Raw genomic sequence first — 19,512 nt, 5'->3', positions numbered from 1 at the left:
GCAAAAATTACAAATTATTGAAGATTTATAAAAGAAAGTTATCTTGCAGTAGGGCAGAAGGCTGACTATAAACCTTTTTTGACTTCAATGATTGTCTAGTTTTAATTGTGAGCCAATAATCAATCACGACCAAAATATAAAGACTGATTTCAAGAAAGAAGTTTGAGGAGTTCCCATCATGGTTCAGGGGAAACAACTCTGACTAGTATCCATGAGGACACAGGTTCGATCCCTGGCCTCGCTCAGTGGGTTAAGGATCCAGCGTTGCCATGAGCTGTGGTTTAGGTAACAGATGAAGCTCAGATCTGACATTGCAATTAGACCCCTAGCCTGAGAACCTCCATATGCTGCCAGGTGCAGCCCTAAAAAGACAAAAGAAAGAAAAGAAAGCAAAAAGTTTGATATTGTATAAATGTGACCTACCATTAAGTTAACCTGACATTTTATAATATGTTCAATTGTTAACATACAGTACTGTAAACTCTGTGAGAGCACAGAACAAGTCAGTGTCACTTACCCCAAGCCTAAACCCATGCGTGGTGCACTGTAAATGTTTAATATATGCCTGGTGAATAGACTGATATAAAATCTAGTTGTTCATAAATGGTAAACTGTCTGTATAAATAACCTGCACAGCCAATCTAATTAACGAATGCCATGACTACTTTCAGGGTAGTCATGATGAGAACTTTCAGGGCTACCTTCGCAATAAGAGAGGAGCCATCAAAAAAAAAATCTGGGAGTTCCTGTCGTGGCGCAGTGGTTAACGAATCCGACTAGGAACCATGAGGTTGCGGGTTCGATCCCTGGCCTTGCTCAGTGGGTTAAGGATCCAGTGTTACCGTGAGCTGTGTGTCTGTTGCAGATGTGGCTTGGATCCCGAGTTGCTGTGGCTCTGGCATAGGCTGGCAGCTACAGCTCCGATTCAACCCCTAGTCTGGGAACCTCCATATGCCACGGGAGTGGCCCAAGAAATGGCAGAAAGACAAAAAAAAAAAAAAAATCTGGCAGTTGCTCATTCTGCTTGGAAATCACTCTATCTAGAAGAAAGATCTCTTCTCAGGTAGAAATGTCAGTCAGGTCCAAGATTCAGGGTCTGGGGACTTGGGTTCTAGACCTGGACTCTAACACTAGTCACGGGACATGAATTTACAATTCATTTTGTCTCGATGAGATTATCCCTAATTTCTTTCCTGGTGGGTATTAAGAAAACAAGGTAACACATACAATGTCAGAACAAGTGTAGGGCTTTGGATAATGGGGAGCTGGAGAAGGGACCAAGGAGAAGTAATTTAGACTTGAATACAAGACATCACAAAAAGTTGAGACATTCTGAACAGGTGACAAAAATAGATCATATTGAGACACATTAAGGAAAGTTTAAACGTAGATAGGAGCACGGCGACTGCTCGAGGGCAGGGCTGACAGACTGGGCTGTGAGGAAGGGATGGAGACAATCAGAAACCATCTAGGAGTTCCCGCCGTGGTGCAATGGAAACCAATCCGACTAGGAACCATGAGGTTGCAGGTTTGATTCCTGGCCTTGCTCAGTGGGTTAAGGATCTGGCGTTGCTGTGAGCTGTGGTGTAGGTCACAGACACGGCTTGAAACCCACATTGCTGTGGCTGTGGTGTAGGCCAGTGGCTACAGCTCTGATTCAACCCCTAGCCTGGGAACCTCTATATGCCGCAGGTGCAGCCCTAACAAAAGACAAAAAAAAAAAAAAAAACAAAGAAAGAAACCACCTAAATGTCTTGGTCACCTTCAAGGAAGCACAGAGGAAAGTACGACAGGGCTTTAGACAATTCCTTGCTAGAGAGGAGAGACGAGCCAGGTTCTCTGTACCTTGGACATCTTTCTAGTCTTTTCCACACCTAAAACTGGAACAGGAGGTGTATTCTTTACCTGCCCCAACTCAGTGCCTGAGCCCACATGATAAGTTCCACATGTCCTTTCGCAAGGTCTTGGTTCCAATGTAATGAAATCTGGGAAGTGTCAGTGGAATGAGCTGAGCAAAAGATGGTGCACACAAAACAGAGAGGGGGCAGGTATTTTAGTGCAAGTGATGCCCTGTGGAAAAATGTGAAAACTCTCTGAAAGTGATTTTATTTGCCGAAAGAATTTATTTTTCTACCAGACAGTGGTTTAAGCATCTTAGGAAAATGAATCCACTTAAGGCTGTGCTATTGGGCTGGGTTGCAAGGGCTTGGGTCAAAGGGGGTAAGCAGGTGGAAGGACACTTACGTGTCTTGATCTCATTTGATGTGCACCCAAAAAAAGGCTATGCAGTTGCCCCAAAATGTCAACTTTCACCAAAGCTGCAGCCATGGTGACACAGAAAAGCAACAAAAATTCCTGTGCTGAGGAATAGATCATTGCACTTTATTCTATTTCTGTATGTGTGCATATATGCCTGTGTGTATGTATTTACATGTACATGTATATGTTTATATGTACATGTAGGTATGTATATACATATACATGTATTTGTGTCTGTATATAAATATGAGCATGTGTATTTACATATGTACATAGATATACATTTTCTTATCTTCTCCATGAAACCTGGGACCATAGGTAGAGATGGATTATTATTACCTTACAGATGGAAAAGTTGAGAAACAATGAAATTATCTTAGCTTGTTATATTTTATTTATTTGCACTATACACCAACTCCTTTACTTCCAGGAAGCGGTTTGCAATCGCTTCAGTGACAACTGGGGATAGTGATGGATGAGGTGACTGGTCCAGGGATAATTCTACTCAACCAAGATGCTCAGAAGAGAGAGAGTAATGCGCTCAGACAGATCTGTATCTAAATCCTGACCCTGCCACTTATCTCTTTGTAACCTTGTGAAAAATCATACTATCTCTCTGATTCTCATTTTTTTTTTTCATCTGCCAAATGGGATAAAAATAGGGCCTGCCTTGCAGAGTTGATGCGAGGCTTAAACAAGACTGACGATTTAAAGAGTTCAGTGTGGTATGTGGCACAGCCAACATTTGATGGCTCATAAGTGAAGCTCTTCAGTGGATCTGTGGTTTGGCCTCTGCTTTATTCAGTCCCACGTATGATACTATTTTTGAGAAGAGCAAATTTGGCCTCTCCTAATAAAATAAATACATCACGGCTACTAAGAACCCAATGGTAAAATAATATTCCAGAGCATTTTTCTTTTTTTAAGACAGATCTGGTTCCATAGGAATAAAGACGGAAATCTGTAAACACATTTGCAGTGACAGAAAAGCCCTACTTTGAAAAGCCCCATGTTTATGTGTGTCGTCATCTCTCCCTCACAGATCTTCAGTTATTATACAAGGTTCCACCCTTTCAGATGGAAGCGTTACAAGAATGTATAGTTTAAACTCTGTGTTTTGCAAAAGATGAGCATTATTTTTGAGTCTGGGAAACTTCAAAATAATTTGATTGCCTTCTGTGTTTTGTCTCATTAGGTAAAAGCAAAAAAATTCTAGCTGTTTTTTTAATACCAACATACAGCTTGTGTTTTAATTAAAACAAGAACCAGGCTCAGGACCAGAGGGGAAAATCATGAAACAGAAACCCTGTAATACGTAAAAGGGGTATGGCTGGAGAATAAGAAGAGGAGTTTTAAACCGGGGCATCTTTTCAGTAAACATTTTTTCAAATGCACTGTGCATTCTTCTTCCCCCTTCCTGCCACTAAACCAGGGAAGAAGCTTAAGGGCTGCCAGAAAAGGAGATTTACAGAATCCTAACGATACAGGCATCTTTATGGGAAACTACATTTCTTGTTATACCAGTGAATTAGCAAGTTGAACACATCTTTGGGTTTGGGTGTTTTTTTTTCAACATTAGCATCTGAATTATCTCCATTGAGCCCTTAGGGCAGTTGTAAATTTACTGCTCCTAGGTTACCTAAACAGGCTGAGAACAAGTATTTCAATATTTTAGAGGTTTTCTCTACTGCTTTCCCCATGAAGTCATTATACACGAACAATATGGTCCGTTGACAGATGAATAGATTAAGAAGATGTGGTACATATACACAATGGAATACTACTCAGCCATAAAAAAAAACAAAATAATGCCATTTGCAGCAACATGGATGGAACTAGAGACTCTCATACTGAGTGAAGTAAGCCAGAAAGAGAAAGACAAATACCATATGATATCTCTTATATCTGGAATCTAATATATGGTGCAAGTGAACCTCTCCACAGAAAAGAAAATCATTGACATGGAGTACAGACTTGTGGTTGCCGAAGGGGAAGGGGAGGGAGTGGGAGGGACTGGGAACTTGGGGTTAATAGATGCAAACTGTTGCCTTTGGAATGGATAAACAATGAGATCCTGCTGTATAGCACTGGGAAGTATACCTAGTCACTTGTGACGGAGCATGATAATGGGAGAAAAAAGAATGTATACATGTATGTGTGACTGGTTCACTTTGCTATATAGTAGAAAATTGACAGAACACTGTAAACCAGCTATAATGGAAAAAAAATAAAAATTATTAAAAAAAAAAAAGAACAGGAGTTCCCATTGTGGTACAGAGGAAATGAAGCCAACTAGGAACCATGAGGTTGCAGGTTCAAAACCTGGCCTCGCTCAGTGGGTTAAGGATCTAGCATTGCTGTGAGCTGTGGTGTAGGTCACAGATGTTGCTCAGACCTGGAGTTTCTGTGGCTGTGGCACAGGCCGGCAGCTATAGCTCCAATTAGACCCCTAGCCTGGTAACCTCCATACTCCGAGGGTGCAGCTCTAAAATAAGACCAAAAAAAAAAAAAAAAATGAAAGTGGATATTCCAGAGACAGTGCTCCTAATTAGCTGGGTGACTCTGGGCAAGTTCTACTACATTTCCACACCTCAGTTTCCTCATCAGTAAAAGATAGTAATATTCCCTTCTTCACAGGATTGTTGTGAGAATTAAATAAGATAATGACTATCCCCCAGGAGAAGTGCTCAGTAAGTGTTAATCATTATCATTATTGGAACAATTCTATGCAATTTCATGCTCTTCCCTCCTGATTTCAGTCTAAATGCAGGTTAAAGATCCAAACAATAGGAATATATTTCGAGGGGAAAGTTTAAGTGCAGTTACACAATTACACATGGAGATATTTATGTTTCAGAGTGGTCAGGTTATAGAAGCTCAACTATTGCATAATCCTGTGTCCTAATTTGCTAGACAGCTTCAGTTATTGCTTAACATGTTTTATTATCTTTCAAGTAGAGATTCCTAATTCATCAAAATTATGGGCTACTGCCAGATGATTCCTCTATAAATACAACTGCTCTATTGTATTTTTTTTTTTTTTTAAGTCTTGACATGATGCCTGGTCTTTTCCCTGGAGTTCTTTCTTCACCATTGGTCATATAAATATTATGGTAGTATTCATTGAAATAATAACAAAAGCTACCAGTTTTAAGAGCAACTTACTTGTGCCAAGATAAGTGTTTCCCAGATATTATTCTTTCACTCAATCCTCAAAACAACTTTAAAAATCAGGTGGGTATCTCAGAAAGGGGAAGTTACTGTGCTCCCTCCAGCAAAGGTCAGAACGAGGCCGGAGCCCAGACTGGTGCCTTTAAAGCCTGCATTCTTAAAACGTAACTTCATTGTATAGACTCAGAGAGCTACCCCAAACTGATAATCATAACACGTGTCCCTTTCTTGAAACACCTTCCTCCCTACCCCCACTCCCACATCATCATTCACTTGCTTCGCTTTTCCCTACTCAGCTCAAAACACGTGGAGGGGAATGGTTATGAAAGAACCATGCTCTGATCCACATTTAAGTCAAACATCATGATTTTAAAAGGGAGAGAGGAGAAGAGAGGTACCCTCACTTCCTACTGGTCTTTATGAAGACTAATAAAAACTGTGTGAAAGCGTAAATAGGGAAAGGCTGAATTCACAAAGAGGGAAAGGTATGAAGATTCATCCATGGCTGCATAAAATAGGTGATAACATTGAATGCATCCCAGTAATGCAATTCTTGCAGAGTACTTTTTTTTTTTTTTTGCTTTTTAGGGCTGCGCCCATAGCATATGGAAGTTCCCAATCTAGGGGTCTAATCAGGGCTACAGCTGCCGGCCTACGCCATAGCCACAGCCACGCCAGTTCTGAGCCACGTCGGCAACCTACACCACAGCTCACGGCAACACTGGATCCTTAACCCACTGTGCGAGGTCAGGGATGAACCCACAACCTCACAGTTCCTAGTCAGATTTGTTTCCGCTATGCCACAGTGGGAGCTCCCAAAGCCCATGTTTTTAGACAACTGCCAGTGGCGAGCAAAATACGGAGAAATCCATGGAAAGTCAAGTCAGAAATCATGCCCTTGGTGTTCCTGGGAAGAAAAGTTCTATCACTAGTTTAGAAACAACAACCTTCTCAACACATACCCTGAGAGTCAACCCACTTAAGCTAGGGTGTGAGAGGCCACCATGTTTGCTGGCTGGCCTCTGGCAGAATAGACCACGTGGCCCAGGGGAAGTCACATGCAGCTCTAAGCAAGGTACAGGTAGAGGATCCACTTGTAGCAGCCAGGAGTTAAGCTGGAGGCAGCAGGAAGTTTGCAGTTATTGTGGGAACCAGGAAGTTCATCAGCCCACAGATTAAGTAGGGCCTTAGTGGTCAGCCCGTCCCCTCCTTATCAATGCACGACTCTTCCTCAGTATTTCCAACCAGTGTCCAATCTGTGTTTTGACACCTCCCGTGACTGAAAGGATGCCTCTCACTGTCCATAAATTAATAACTTGGTCATCCTTCAGTCCATGTCCTTGTGAATGCTAGAGGATGCAGGCTGTGGCAGAGCCAGTCACATAAAAGCGACTGACATTGATAGGGTTAATTTTGTAAATAGATAAGTTAATGAAAGTGCCTACTATATGCAGACACCTTATCAATTTATTCAGTGAATAATTTTGACAACAATAAAGCAGATTAGGAAGGGGAGGTCCAGTAGGGGTAAATGCCTTTCTCACCCAAGCTCATGCAAAATTAAGTAGGATTCACTTCCTGGGCCATGGGGCCCTAAAACCACACTTTGCCACAACAGGATTTTTGCTGTCAATTTCTAAACTTGGTTAGAAGAGTCTAGGTGTGTATCAACTACAGCAAAGAAAGGAACCCAGATAGATGAAGGCAGAACGCCCTGAAAGCATTATGTGCAAGTAGCAATACTTACAGAGATGTCATCGCTGAAGTCAATTTCATCCAAATCAAGGTATTCAGGGGCTTCCATTATTCTTCTCTGCACATTTTGAGTAAAGGTCAAATACTTATAAAGCCCTGGACAAAATAGGAGCACAAAAGAAAAGCAAAAAGGTTAGCTGTTTTATAATCCCAAATTGTACTAATATTTAGGCAAAACAGGAAAGCTAATTGAGTGCTAGGGCTGAGCTTGAGAACACTTCCTCCCTTCGAACGTCCTCAGGCTGGCTTTTCAGAAGCGGTAAGCATCACTCCCCCAGGCTCCCCTGGCAGCTTCCCCCTGAGTGGCCATGGTCCTTGCTTTATGTCATTTGTACCCGTTTGTCTTTGCTAGAGCAGTTAACTCATGACAGACCCTTCCCTTGAGATCAATATTAAGATTGACTCAGCCCACATCTAATACCACACCCTGCTTTAAACAGGGGCTGCGCAGATGGGGAGCAAACCTTGAAATCTTAGGACAAGCCCATTCGGGTGTTTTATGTGGGCATATCCTTGGATCCTGGGTATGGAGTAATGAAACATGGATCTCCATATTAACAACATTAAGGACAGGGCAGATACCAACTAGCCAACAGCAATGGATATTTCAGAATTTGTGGTACAACCTCCAGTTGTCGCCTCAAGAAGATCTAAGTACAGATTTAAACCACAGAGTTATTACATTGCCCTCTACTTCTAACAGCTTTGCCTGACGGTGCCAGAGTGACCCAACACAGGCGCCAGAACGTCCTGAGTCAGCACTTGCCTGGGGGCTGCCTGTGGCAGTTCTTTAAATCTGTCAAGGAAGATACATCATCTCCCAGTTCATTTTCCCATCACTTATCATCATCACCACTGGTGGAGGCGCTGGCACCTACAGATGTCGAGAACAGAAATACAAAGCTTCTGGCAGTGCCTTGCTGTGTGGTTATCTTCTACAGAGCAAACTCTCAGATATGGAAAAAAGAGTCCATTTCCCGTAACTGAGCTCTCTTATTATAACAACTGTCTTATGTACACACACTTGAGTAACTGAAATAATTTATTTTCTCCTCTTTCGGAGCTCTAACAAAGGGGTACTCTGTCAAAGTGTGAGGAATACCTTATGGGGAAGTGAAAATAAATCTAGGCTGACGAAAATGAGCTTATCAATACAAGATCAAGAGTATAAAAATACTTGGTTTTTAAAAGGAAACTAACACTGAAGGCATCAATTTCTCATTTTGAGGTTTTAAAAAAACCCCACACAAATAGCCTAATTACAACAAAAGGGGAAAGGTCACCTGCCATTTCACACCTCATATCCATCATTTGCCTCAATTTTCAGTGTTTCCCCTTCCTTCCCTTCCTAAAGGCATGTATCATTTTTACATATTTTTAATTATAGTGGATACAGAGTTGATCCAAGAAAGGATTACTGTGTGCAAATGAGATTATACATTTAGAATAAATACTAAAAGTTCTTCTGAAATCACAGTAAGGTTTAAAATAAAAAGAAAACCATTGTGTATTTGATATCTATATACCAAATTTTATTATTACAGAAATCTAAAAATAGGTCCTGAAGCAAACTGCTGGTAAAGAAAAAATTATCATTTTTCCTCTAATCCTCACAAAGCTTTTTAGAAAAATACGCACATTCATACTTGCAAATTACTCAAAGTAACTTTCTCTTCCATTCTGGTAGATTCTGAGAAAATCCAGACACTGGATTCCAGCTTGTCAACTAACAGATTTTCTTCCAATCCAATTTATTTTCACTGAATCTGTACCCCACAATGAACTGCTGACTCACAGAGTCTATTCCCAAGACTTCGGCAGCACAAAGGTGATTCTGGGTGTCAGGAAGGGGTATGGACCAACACAGTATCACCAGGAACACAGCAACATGACATGAAGTAGAAAAACATGAGTCAAGGCTGGAGACCAAGTGCATCTTTAAATATACGGAAATATAAAATGCAAATGAACACATCTTAAGCTAAGCAAAATAATAAATAATCGAGTCCCTGTTTGAGGTGTTCTTGACAACATGAAGGGTGATTTCCACTTGAGCAGAGCCATTCTAATGGAACATAACCAGGGGATAATATAAATCATGCTCGTAAAGTAGAAAATCTTTGTATGTGGACATGGAGGCCTGGTAGTGAGATTCTTTAATCTATAGGCCAGAAAAAAAGAGTTATCACAGTTACAGCCCATTAGAGAAAGGCCATATTTGTCTAGTTGGATGTTCCAGCCTCAGACAAGGGGTCTAAGAGGGGCAGGACTCCCCTTTGCTTCCCAATGGACCCCCACAGGGGGGCTACCTGGGGAGCCATGGTGACTCCTTTAAAATGCCTTATTCTATCTGCAACACAATTCCTTTTGTCTGGTTTCAATGTGTATTTCTTTCAAGGTGCCACTTTGAAAGTATTATATCCTTATGTATAATGTGCAAAATCGCTGTTGTTCACCAATCCTGGCCACCTTCCCAACATCAATTGCTTCTTTTCAGTTGAGGGTGAGGTGAGTCCATGGTTGTCCCAACAATCATTACGCTGCCTCTTCCTTCCCCATCTGCTCTTCCACTGAGCACATGGCAGCCTCTAGCACTCCCTTCTGAGGAATTAGGGATGTGATGGCAAGGGATGAGGTCAGGTTTAGAGCAGCTGCTGCAACAGTCCGGCATGATAAGGAAACCGAGCTGAGCTGCAGGTGCTTCTCTCATTATGCTTTCCAGGCTGTGTCCCACCCCACACAGCAGCCCACAGTGGGGACCAGTGAGCCCCCCTCTCTGAGAGACACAGAGGCTCTGGTGGGATGCACAGCTACAGTGGGCACACGCTGCAGGCCTATGAGCCAAGTCTGGCCCACAGATGTGAGGTGTTTGGCCCTAGCAGTGTTTCCCCCCAAAATGGAATCTGTTGCCAACGTGCAGACCCTTGGTGATTTCACATAAAATTCTGGATCTCTGGCTTCACTTCAAAAAATATCTGAAGCTCTGGCAGCACAGGTCTGTGTTCCCCATGATGACAAGTGGCTGGAGCTGCACTGCAGCTGCCCCACCTGGCTGGGCGGCACGGGCACCCCAGCCTGCCAGCCCCCTCCCCATGGGCTCTTCCCTGCCTGGCCTTGGGGGCCCTTGAGTCTTTGACCCACCCAAGGAATTCAGTATGAAATACTAAGTGCCATCCTCCTCCATTTCCTTACTGGTGCCTCCTGCCAAACGATATTTAGTTCATTTGTATTCGAATGTTGCATCTGTATTCTGCGATTGTTTTAAATTCGCATACCACAACAGCAGCAAAACAAAATACGATGCAAACTACCAGCATGTTCCAATTTGAGTTTTTCCAGAGCCTCCATTTTATCTCTTAGTCGAGTAAAAGAAAACCTTCACAAACATAATAAAATGTTACGAGGTAGGGATTACAGTTTCCTTCATTTTACAACTGGAGGAAGGAGAGACCCTTGCCTTGTTGTCACTGGTGTCACGCGGTTACATGGTGCCATTTCACAGCTGTGACCGGAGCGGGGAGGGTGGAAGCTGGGTCAAGGACAAGCCCAAAAAAAAGGTGGAGACCCTCCTCCATGTGGCCAGACCAGCAGCTTGGATGCAAAAAGCCCAACCCCGCTCCAGGCCGACCAGAGTGGGTTGACACCTCAGTGGAAAATATTTTTCAGCCTCTCCAGAAAAGGCAGTCCCACTAAAGACCTTTTACATGGGATTTTTATTGCTATACATCATAGTTGGCCCTGGACCCCTCTGGGCTCTCAGAGCCCAGTCCATGAATGCGGACTGCGCCCTCACCCCTGGCCCTCATCCCACAAGCTGCAGTCACTTGTCCCAGGTTCTCCCAGGGCTCTCTTCTGTATGGATTCCCCCTCCCCTCACACCCCTCTTACAAGATCTGTCTACCTCAGGGACTGCTGACGGGTGAACTCATTCCATTTCAAGCTCAATTGGGTTTTTAATTTCTCTTCACTGACACTGGCAAGTTTTAATTTCTTATGATGCACTGAGGTAGGTATGTGGTATGTTTAACCTTTTATGAAGCAGGGAAAGAGGTGAAGAAAGAGCCTGGGTAGGGAGGTGGGAGAGCAGAGAAAGGGAAAGGCAACATTTTCCAATGGCCAAGCTTTACTATTTTAGGTAGGAAAAATTATAGGAAGGAAAAAGAATACAAATATTAAAATGTGGGGACGCAGGGCAAGGTGGCTGAGACCTGCATGCCATGTAGAAGCTACTGGTGACCCCTTCTTTTGGTATGCCCAAAGCACCGGGAAAAACTTTACCCAAACTCCAAACTGACGCTGGCTAGAGGAGAAAACAAGAATAAAGCAGTAACGAACATCAACGGTGTGCGCTATGTCTGTAGGGTTTTTGCTACTCTCGCAGAACTCTGATAAACTGCCAAGCACAGAAGTCTCCTCAGTGCCTATTAAAATGTACAGCAGGGGCTCCTCGGCCTAATGGGTCTATCAACACCATGTCACCTTCTCATGGGTGACCTCAGTGACGGCCTAACTGCTTCCTTCAAGGCAAGATTCGACTCAGGAAAGAGCTCCAGGTAACTAGGAGTCCAAGTGAAAAATGAAAAGGAGGCATCAATTTTAAAATAAACCTCCACCCTCCAGTATTATAAGTTTCAGGTGACATTTCAAAAAAAATTTGTAGAGTGACTTGAAAATGGACTCCGAAAATAATTCCAAATGAAGACTTTGAAGAATCTGTTGGGTAATGGCTTGGCGTGGCCAACAAAATTTCTTTGAGCAACTACTCTCATTGAATGTATACATTCTGGTGTGCTTGGCTCAGAAAAGGCACACTGATTTGTGACTACAGTCACAGAGCACATCAACTGCTCTACTGAAATTCTTCTTAAAATGAATTGCCTCACTCTTTTTTATAAGGAGTCAGCGTGGACTCATTCGAAAGGCTCATGTTACACAGATTTCTCCTCTCCTGCCAAAGTCACTATTACCACATTCACCAGTGTACTAGGAGGCCTGGTAATTAAAAGTTAGTTAGGCTTGTCAAAATAAATGAGCAGGGTACATTCAGTGATGAGGTAACTTCGGTTGATTTGCATTACAACTTCTTTCTTTACTCTTGAATTCACTAATTCGTGGGAAAGCACAGCAACTGCCTACACCCTCAGACATACATGTGCACACACACACACACACACACAGACACACCCAAATTTGTACGTGGGTGCACTTAAAGTTTGAAAGCCTACACATAGATACTGAACTTTCTTTCATATAATAAGAGCTCAAAAAAAAAATCATAAACTAAGTACTGGAAGGCTTGGGTGGAAAAAAGTGGAATATATGAAATGCTGTCCCCAGTTGGCTCAGTAGCTTGGCTGGCAAGGAAGTAACTCATTCCAAATGTTGGATTCAGCTTCCTTCACTCTTTGATTTAACAGTGGCCAAGAAGCATGGTAGTCACTAAACGCCTCGTCTTGAAGCAGAAAAATGATAGAGGCAAGAAATTTCTACTGGAAAGAGGTAACCGAAGGAGAGCCAAGAAGTGCACATGAGGAGTAAATGGGGAGAGCACAAGATGTGTGGATTTCATCCACTTCTTCATTGATGGAATATTCCCATGTGTACTTGCTGGGTAAGACTGACGCTACTCTCCAGGCCAGTATCGGGCACACAGTGCAAGGGGGAGCCAGACAAGGAAAGAAGCCACTGCAATATACTGTGGTCATTGTTAAGACAAATACAGATGCAAGAGCCTGAACCTAGACCTTGGAGAGGAGGGAGGTCCCAGCTGAAAGCTGAAGGGTGACGGTACAGATAGTGAGGGAGCTACAGGGGCAGGTGGAAGTGTGCCAGGTAGTGCTACACATGAGCAAAGGCCTAACGGTGAGAATTCTAAAGCGGAATTTCCAGAAGGATGGGTAACACTGATTGAACATAGCTGTTTCTGCTTCAAAAAAAAAAAAAGGGGTCTTGAAGGGTGATGGCCACGGTGGGCTGACAAGCACAGTGGTCAGGAGAGTCGTTCCAAAGCCAGAGGGTCAACAGAGCACACGTTGGAAGAGCAAATTTTCTGGCATGTTCGGAGAAAGTACAAATGAGTAGGGGCTCTCCAACAGGAAACTTCAGTGTGATACACGGAGCCTACTTCAGCTCCCATCGGGGGAGAGGAGCTGCATTTCCAGTCTGAATGCCCACAGCCATTTGTGACGCAAAACTGCACACCAAGGTCTCGCGCTGGGTGCGTTCATCTGTGCCCTCTCAGTTATGTTTCACAAAGACCACAGGAAACAAATACCTTTCCAATCTCCTTTGTGGACACAGGGAGATCAAGGCTCAGAGAGGTTCTGGAATTGCCTCACACCCAGCTGGGCTTCTGATGATACGCCTGCTTTTCTCCTTTACCTCGGCTTGTCCAAACTACAGTGGTACGGTAATACATCAAACATTTTATTTTTTCGAGTCTTTTTTTACTGACTTTATTACAACTCTGTGAGGGAGGCAGTGGGTGTGTATGGTGATTTGCAATCACATCCTTCCCATGTTAAGGATGGCAAAACTCAGGATGGTTTTGGCCAAGGTCATGTACCTAAACAGGCGCAAAGCCAGCTCAGACAAACCAGTTCCCAATAACAAGTCCAGAGCTCTTCTGATTTGTCCCCTGGACTGTTCTGAAACCTGGGCATGTCTTTAAACCACCTAGGTCAGAATTCCGTGAGCTTGTATCACGTTGGGTGTTTACCAGCCATCACTCCAAACAAACAGCACTTTCCTCTCTCCAGCAGAGTCTAAAGAGAATGGGAGGCATGATTTTCATCATGAAAGAAAAGTATAGAGACCTTTGTGTATCTTCTGGCCTTATCCGCAGGCATCCCTGACCTGGCTTATAAAGCATTATATTCCATAGCCACCTGGTTTAATGTTTCATCTTCAGAGAAGATTTGATCATGACCACCTTTCTTTATGTCTGATTAGAAAGGCCAGCAAAAGACTGCTGTACTCGAGAATCTCATTCTAGAGATCAGGATTGTTCTGATAAATCCCCATAAAGATTGGTCTTTTTATAGTTTTTGTTTTTTTTAGGTATAGTTGATTTACAATATAGTCTTTTTGTAGTTTTGAGCCCGAGCCTGTAGTTTAAAATTCTTAAAAATGATTTAGGGGTAATGTCATTATTTCTAAAATCTAACACTGAGAATGAATTAACTTATACCAGAACCTCAGAGCCTGAAAGGACCTTAGTTTTTGAGCCCTGAGGTAAAAGTTCTTTTCAAATGCGTGTGTGTGTGTGTTTGTGATTTAAAGTGAATTTAATGTTTAAAATTCTTTGGGGGAGAGTTCCCATTGTGGCCCAGCAGTAACAACCTGACTAGTATCCATGAGGATGTGGGTTCGATCCCTGGCCCCACTCAGTGGGTGAAGGATCCAGTGTTGACGTGAGCTGTGGTGTAGGCTGGTATCTGCAGCTTTGATTCGACCCCTACCCTGGGAACTTCCAAATGCTGCAGGTGCGGCCCTAAAAAGCAAAAAAATAAAAATAAAATAAAATAATTTTTGGAAGAGGAAGGGAAGAAGCCATGCTCAGAGTAGCTGCGTAAGAAAAGCTCAAAGAATGTAGAACAGAAAAAATATAAACACATGTAAACACAAGAAAATGTGTATTGTGTTCAGTTCTGGATGCCCCTTCTCAAGAAGGCCAAGGCAAAATGGAATGTAGGAGTTCCCATTGTGGCTCAGTGGTAATGAACCTCACTAGTATCCATGAGGACATGGGTTTGATCCCTGGCCACACTCAGTGGGTTAAGGACCCAGTGTTGCTAGGAGCTGTGGGTACAGGTCACAGACTTGGCTTGGATCTGGCATTGTTGTGGCTCTGGTGTAGGCCGACAGCTATAGTTTTGATTCAACCCCTAGCCTGGGAACTTCCATATGCCTCAGGTGTGGCCCCAAAAGGACAGGGGAAAAAAAAAAAAAAAAAAACCCTGGACTGTAGCAAGATGGAACAAGGAAGTCAGGACAGCCAGCGGCTGGAAAAGTCTGCCTCGTGTGACAGAGCTAAGGAAACACCTAACCCGGAGGAGGGAGGAGCACTCCTCTCTCTCAAAGACTCTAAAGAGCCATCAGGTAAAAGGAGTATCTGCCTTCAAGGGGAGATCTTGGAGGAAGTTTCAGGGATGCCAGTCTCAGCAAATAATGACATGTGGAATAGGCATAAATGGAATTGGCTCCTTAAGAAGATCACAACGAGACCAGCAAGAAACTGTTCATTTAGAGATCCTAAATTTAGAGATCCTAAATGAACAGTTTCTTTTAAAGGGATCCTCGGATCCTCTGGGAGAAGAGGAGAAGCCTGCACGGGACAGGAGAGAGAGCTGGTCTGTGTGGTGGCAAACTAGGACCTCGGGACACATCTGACCAATTCTGAGCCCGCTCCAAGGTGCTACCATGACAACCTTGAGAAATGTCCCTTATATTATTTCATCTGTCACCCTGATCCCACCAGGAATGTGAGTGAAATAAGGAGTTTAAGGGAGAGAAAAGGAAAGAGGTAGTTAAAGGGAAACGAATTTTTAAAAAGTGAACTGGAATGTTGTTCACTTAGTGAGAATATGATTTACTCTCTGTTGTAGATGAAAACTTATCAATTCCACAAGGACAAAACCATGACCTAATGAGGCCCAAACAAAAAGAAAATATCTGGGAAGGAAAAGGAAACATTTCTAGCACTGGGACGTTGAGCCTGGGAGCACGCCAACCGTGTCTTGCACCGGCTTCTGGAAAGGAACGATGGAATAATTCAGGAACTGGATCCCCTACTCAGTTATGTACAGGAAACTCTACAAGTCCAAGTTCTAAATTTTTGGCGCACCTGAACTGGTCGGGCTTTACTCTTGATTTTGCAAAGATCACTTGATTTCTACAGTGAATTTGTTTGGCAATTATTATTGAGAATGTATGGAACACAGATGACATTCTGATTTCCATTTTAGAGAGAAGCAGACATAACACCAATGTGCATGGGAACATTAAAGACTACATCAGGAGTCAGTTATCTTGGCTTTGTTTCCACACCTCTCATCGTTTGTGAGGATTAAACTTCTGAGTAACCCTAGCCCAGTGGTTCTCAAAGTTCAGCCTGCATGAGAATCAACCAAAAGCCTTATTAAAACAAATTGCCGGGTCCAACCCCAAGAGTTTCTGGTTCAGTAGGTCTGGGTTAAGGCCTGAGAATTTACATTTCTAACAAGTTCCCAGATGATGCTAAATCTGCGGGTTGGGTCCCAGAACCACATTTGAGAACTACTACCTAAGATCAATGGCTGGTCCCAGCCCTGGCTACATCTGCACTTAATTAAAAGATGGTGACCTCTTCCCCACATCCCCCATCTCCACAGATGTTAACTTCATTATATAAGATCCATGCCTAGTGCCCTTCTGATTAAACTTCCTCAGTGGACTCAACTAAGCATTTCCCATGAAGACCACCCAGGAACCTCAGAAAGTCTTAAGTTTGTGTGTGTGTGCGTGTGTGTGTGTGTGTGTGTGTGTGTGTGTGTGTGTGTTTTAATTCCCAGTGCTATACAAGGGACAGACATTGGCCTACAAAATCCTACAAAATTTGGGCCCTGGTTACTTTAAAAATTCCTTTCTCTGTAGCACTTCATGGCAACAAAGATGTTCTAAGTTTCTCCAGCTAATGAGAGCCAGGTTTATAAGTTAGGATGCAGTCTGTTCAGAGCAAGAATCTTGATTTAGGGACATCTACGCACTAGAACTACAGTATAATAAGTCCCATGTCTACTAATAAAGAAAAAATGCAAGAATCAAATAAGCATTAGCTCAAAATTCAATGATTATACAACAAATATGCATCATAAGATATTTAAAATTACTACTCATTGAAGCAGCCCAAATGGCTACACTGGCTAACTATAAAAAAATAAAATCCTGCTCATACATTTTAAATTATAATTATAATATGCTTCTTTTTATTAAATCCAAGTTCAGAAAGCACGTTACTATGAATATTTTATCAATTCATCCAATTAAAATGTACCAATTCAATAACCAAAACAGGAAATTAAACTATCTGTAAAATCCCCTTTTTTCTTAAGAGTAGTTTGCTATTTAAGTGATTAAGTAAGAATAGTTGGCTAAATGTCTATAGTAAGCAAATATTTGCGCATCTGTAAATACACACGGAATATGATTTAGCAAGCACTATTTCTTTAATCCTATGCTTTTATCTGTCCTGAATTCACTAAAGACACTTAGAGGAAGGAACATGAACAAAACGTGCTTCTTGATTAGATAAGGTCCACAACTGAAAGTGCAAAAACTGAACACTGTATACTAAGCTAATGTATTTCCAGTACGTGTCAAAGCAGTTCAAGAAAAACATAAGATAAAAACACACAATTATTGTTAAGTACCTTTAAGATTTCAGCTAGGAGGTATAATCTCAGATTCCACAACATGCTGCTTTTTTAACCCAACACCTTACACAGAGTAAATAATGAATATATTGGTTGTTGAGTTCACTTTCACACTGTGATCATTGTTGAGTCACTGGAGAACTTCTACACTAAAAGCTGTAGTACTGCACAAAATAATAAATGTTGAGGTAAGTATTTTTCTTCAACATACAATAACCTCATGCTCATATATTTTCTTCTTAACACAGTTTCTCTCGAAGTTTTTGTTTGTTTGTTTGTTTTTTTGTTTGTTTGTTCGTTTTTAGGAAGAGTCAATCTTCCAGCCTCTTGTTCATAAGCTATCTATTGATGAGGGCAATGGGAACTTCAGCTGAACTTCCAATGATAGGGTCTGTTTCCCAAAGATTAAAATAGAGGTTTTTTTGCCACTAAGCGTACGGAGAAAGAATAACATTTGCAGGCTGTGCTGTGGGTTTTTCCTCTTTGGCACCACAGAAGGACACCAGCTTCATTTTGTAGTTTACCAGCATCAGCAGGAAAGGACTGAGAGCAGAGAAGCCTGAAGAGAGAACTGTGAGAACAGCTGGGAAAAAGACACAGGCTGCCAAGTCTTTCAAGAAAGAGACTAAGATAAAGTGAGAGATCCAAAGTGGAGTGATCAGCCACATTAATAAAATACTAAACTTGGCCCCTCTAAGGATTTCAGTTTCTGAATCATCATCTCCCATCCAGATGTCGCCATATGTCATCTTCTTTCTTTCTGAAAGGAGAAAAGACATCCAGAAACAGACAAAGACTAAGATGGCTAAAGGAAGAATATCAATCAGAACTAAAAACATTTTCCCATAGTAAAACTCTACTTGCTTGTTACCAAAGTCAATCAGGCAATCCTTGTGAATCCCCTTAGTAGACAAGAGGTCTGTGTCATTTCCTGCACCCAGGTATTCTGATCTTCTGGTATAAAGTAAAACTGGGAGGTACACTGCCACGCCAGCCACCCAAAGGGCAGAAACCACCTTCAAGGCATGCTTCTGATGGTCCGGGATGGGAGCCTCACTCAAGGGGTGGACAGTCTGGTAAAGCTTCTGGTGGTAGAGCAATGCGAAGTGTAACATGAACCAGATGGCCAAGGAAGTCGTCAGGGCTGCTGTGAAGTGCACAACTTTGCAGCCAGCTGAATCCAACATGAAACCAGAAGAATAAACAATTTTCATGACATTCACCACCAAGTTTTTAATGAGGTGGACAAAGATGAGACTGAAAATCAGAAGAAAGGATGTCTGTAAATGCCCAGTCATACATTTCCTTGTAGAATAAAATAAACACATATTTCCAACAAAGCTCACAAGGATTAGAAGAGTGCAAGCGACGATCTCAAGCACATCTGCGGATGGCTTCATGGTAAGCGGCAAATCAGTGATCTCAAACGTCCTTCTTTTCAGTCTAAGTCATCAGGCAATTGGAAAAATTTTAAGAAGTCCTTGGTGAGAAGACTTGGGATTTTCTAGTCCACTACATTTGCACAATCATCAACTGGCGTCGCCCTAACAGTTCAGAGATAAGTCTGTAACAGAATTCTGCTTGCTCCGATGCTAAAGTGCTGAAAACAAAACTGCTTCTCAAGAGGATTCTTTTTTTATCATCTTGGGGGATTTAACTATAATGAGGAAGTACTAGGTATCATCACTTAATTAAAAGTTCTCAGAAATGTATTTATAGAACTGTAATGCCATTTCCTAGATACAGTGATATAATTTCCAGCACCCATGAGGGAGAATAAGATGAAGTTTGAGACAGCAAAGGAAAGGTGGCCCGAGATGGAAATGCCCCTCTCTACTAGTGAAAAAAATTAAAGAAGTGGGGGTGTCTGAATAACAATGAAAATTTCCAAATAAAATTACATATTACCAGTGCC

At 42.2% G+C, this 19,512-nt stretch overlaps 2 protein-coding genes across 2 annotated transcripts in view; both read right to left on the bottom strand.

The window, feature by feature from the left end:
• SNCAIP (synuclein alpha interacting protein) overlaps positions 1-19,512 on the bottom strand; it is a 161,843-nt gene that overhangs the window by 74,855 nt on the left and 67,476 nt on the right. The window contains exon 2 of the mRNA XM_047778498.1: positions 7,178-7,281. Within this exon, the coding sequence (XP_047634454.1) occupies positions 7,178-7,234 (57 nt within the window). The 5' untranslated portion in view covers positions 7,235-7,281. The remainder of the gene's footprint in view (positions 1-7,177; positions 7,282-19,512) is intronic.
• On the bottom strand, positions 17,867-19,203 carry LOC125126267 (neuropeptide Y receptor type 1-like). Its single transcript, XM_047778500.1, has one exon. It carries the CDS (start codon positions 18,995-18,997, stop codon positions 18,026-18,028), a length of 972 nt encoding a protein of 323 aa, XP_047634456.1. The 5' UTR covers positions 18,998-19,203; the 3' UTR covers positions 17,867-18,025.

This window comes from Phacochoerus africanus, chromosome 4 (assembly GCF_016906955.1).
Source record: "Phacochoerus africanus isolate WHEZ1 chromosome 4, ROS_Pafr_v1, whole genome shotgun sequence".
Classification (NCBI taxonomy): domain Eukaryota; kingdom Metazoa; phylum Chordata; class Mammalia; order Artiodactyla; family Suidae; genus Phacochoerus; species Phacochoerus africanus.
Note: the sequence above shows the minus strand (reverse complement) of the source record. Positions and strands in the feature narration are given on the sequence as shown.